The 1,838-nt window shown below is 49.3% G+C and overlaps 1 protein-coding gene across 1 annotated transcript; it reads left to right on the top strand.

The window, feature by feature from the left end:
- Nucleotides 1–444: 444 nt before the first annotated feature.
- Nucleotides 445–1,553, top strand: MYCFIDRAFT_189133 (glycoside hydrolase family 62 protein; the record flags this gene model as incomplete). The annotated part of the gene is made up of 5 exons (XM_007929918.1): nucleotides 445–531; nucleotides 616–706; nucleotides 758–934; nucleotides 1,043–1,386; nucleotides 1,443–1,553. The coding sequence occupies 5 exons, from the start codon at nucleotides 445–447 to the stop codon at nucleotides 1,551–1,553; spliced, it is 810 nt and encodes a 269-aa protein (XP_007928109.1).
- Between the last annotated feature and the right edge of the window lie 285 nt (nucleotides 1,554–1,838).

Genomic DNA, 1,838 nt, shown 5'->3' with positions numbered 1-1,838 from the left:
AATTTTCTTATTAATTTTCTTATTAATTTTCTTATTAATTTTCTTATTAATTGTTTGTATATTTTACTATATATTTTACTATATATTTGAAGTATTAGAAGGAAGGCAAAAGGCTTTACTAGCGGTTGTTCGGGAAGTCGGCGGTTGTTCGGGAAGTCGGCGCTTGTTCGGGAAGTCGGCGCTTGTTCGGAGATACCGGCGCTAGCTCCGAAAGTCTCCACCGTGTAGAATCCAGCCAATCAGGTTGCGGGATTTCCAAAATCCGGGGTTGGCTTGGCGGTCACGCGTGACAGGATAGGGGATTGGCGACTATAGCAGAGCTTGTTATGTAAGGCGAGCTTCGCTCGCAATGACTACACTCCTTCGTGCCACTTATTCATATGTTTTTCCTTCAATTGCTTCTAACACGGTCTGCATAACGGACTTTGCCTCCCCCAAACCATTATGAAGCTCCGCAACGCAGCTCTCTTCGCGTGTCTCGCCTCTACCATCACAGGCCTTGCATTGAGCCATGGCCATAGCCGCTATACCGTAGCACGCAGAGCTTGTCCCCTGCCATCCACATACAAATGGAAGGACTTCGGTCGCCCACTAGCAGAGCCAGCGAACGGATAGGTCTCGATTAAAGACTTTACAACCTCAACTTACAACGGCCAGATAATCGTCTATGGCTCGACCAATGATGGCAAGGCGTACGGATCTATGGGTATAACTCGGGATGATATGCTCTCGGGGATATTGAGCTGACATACTCCAGGTATGGCGTTCCACGACTGGCCAGACATGGCCAAGGCTCGTCAAATCAAGATGAACAGTGCCACCGTTGCACCCACTCTGTTTTTCTTCAAGCCGAAGAACATCTGGATCCTCGCCCATCAATGGGGCCCGGGATCCTTTTCTTACAGAACTTCAAACAACCCTACTGATCCAAACGGTTAGTCGGCTTCAAAGGTGCTTTTCAGTGGAAAACTCCCTGCTCCCGATGGCCCAATCGATCAGACCGTCATCGGCGACGATAAAAACATGTACCTCTTCTTCGCAGGAGACAATGGCAAAATCTACCGTGCAAGCATGCCAATCGACAAATTCCCGGGTGATTTTGGAACGCAGTATACGACCGTGCTGAGCGATACGAAGGGCAATTTGTTCGAGGCGGTCCAAGTGTACACTGTAGCAGGGCAGAAGCAATACCTGATGATCGTGGAAGCTATGGGGGCGAATGGCAGGTATTTCCGCTCATTCACCGCAAGCAGCTTGGACGGTGCGTGGACGGTGCAGGCTGGAACAGAGACCGCGCCTTTTGCGGGCAAAGCCAATAGTGGTGCAACTTGGACAAACGATATCTCTCATGGAGATCTTGTCAAGGTCTCGAATGACCAGACAATGGTGAGCACAAACACCACGAGCCTCCCTCTCTAAACACCATGCTAACGTGGAAGTAGACCGTTGATCCGTGCCATCTTCAATTCCTGTATCAAGGCAGGGATCCTAAGGTTAATCCGTCTGACTACGGTCTCCTTCCCTACAGACCTGGTCTCCTCACGCTGGTCTGATCGAATGCTATCAATATGGATAGCGATCTGGTCGAGATGTGCGACGTTACGTTACCCACAATACTTAGTGAACCCGATCGTTCAATCAAGCAGTCTCCGCCGGGCGAATACGTGATGTATTTCGGGATAGCATGTGCTAGAGAACTTGCAGCTTTCATCAGCATCCCGAGGATCTTATAGCCGCGTCTGGCTTCGCGTCGCTTAGATCTGCTTTAGAACTCTTCCCTACTAATAACCTACTCGTCTACCGCACTCGACTCGAGTGTAAAGGGATCTTGGTATATC

Source organism: Pseudocercospora fijiensis (genome assembly GCF_000340215.1).
Source record: "Pseudocercospora fijiensis CIRAD86 unplaced genomic scaffold MYCFIscaffold_6, whole genome shotgun sequence".
In the NCBI taxonomy this organism is placed as follows: Eukaryota; Fungi; Ascomycota; class Dothideomycetes; order Mycosphaerellales; family Mycosphaerellaceae; genus Pseudocercospora; species Pseudocercospora fijiensis.
Note: the sequence above shows the minus strand (reverse complement) of the source record. Positions and strands in the feature narration are given on the sequence as shown.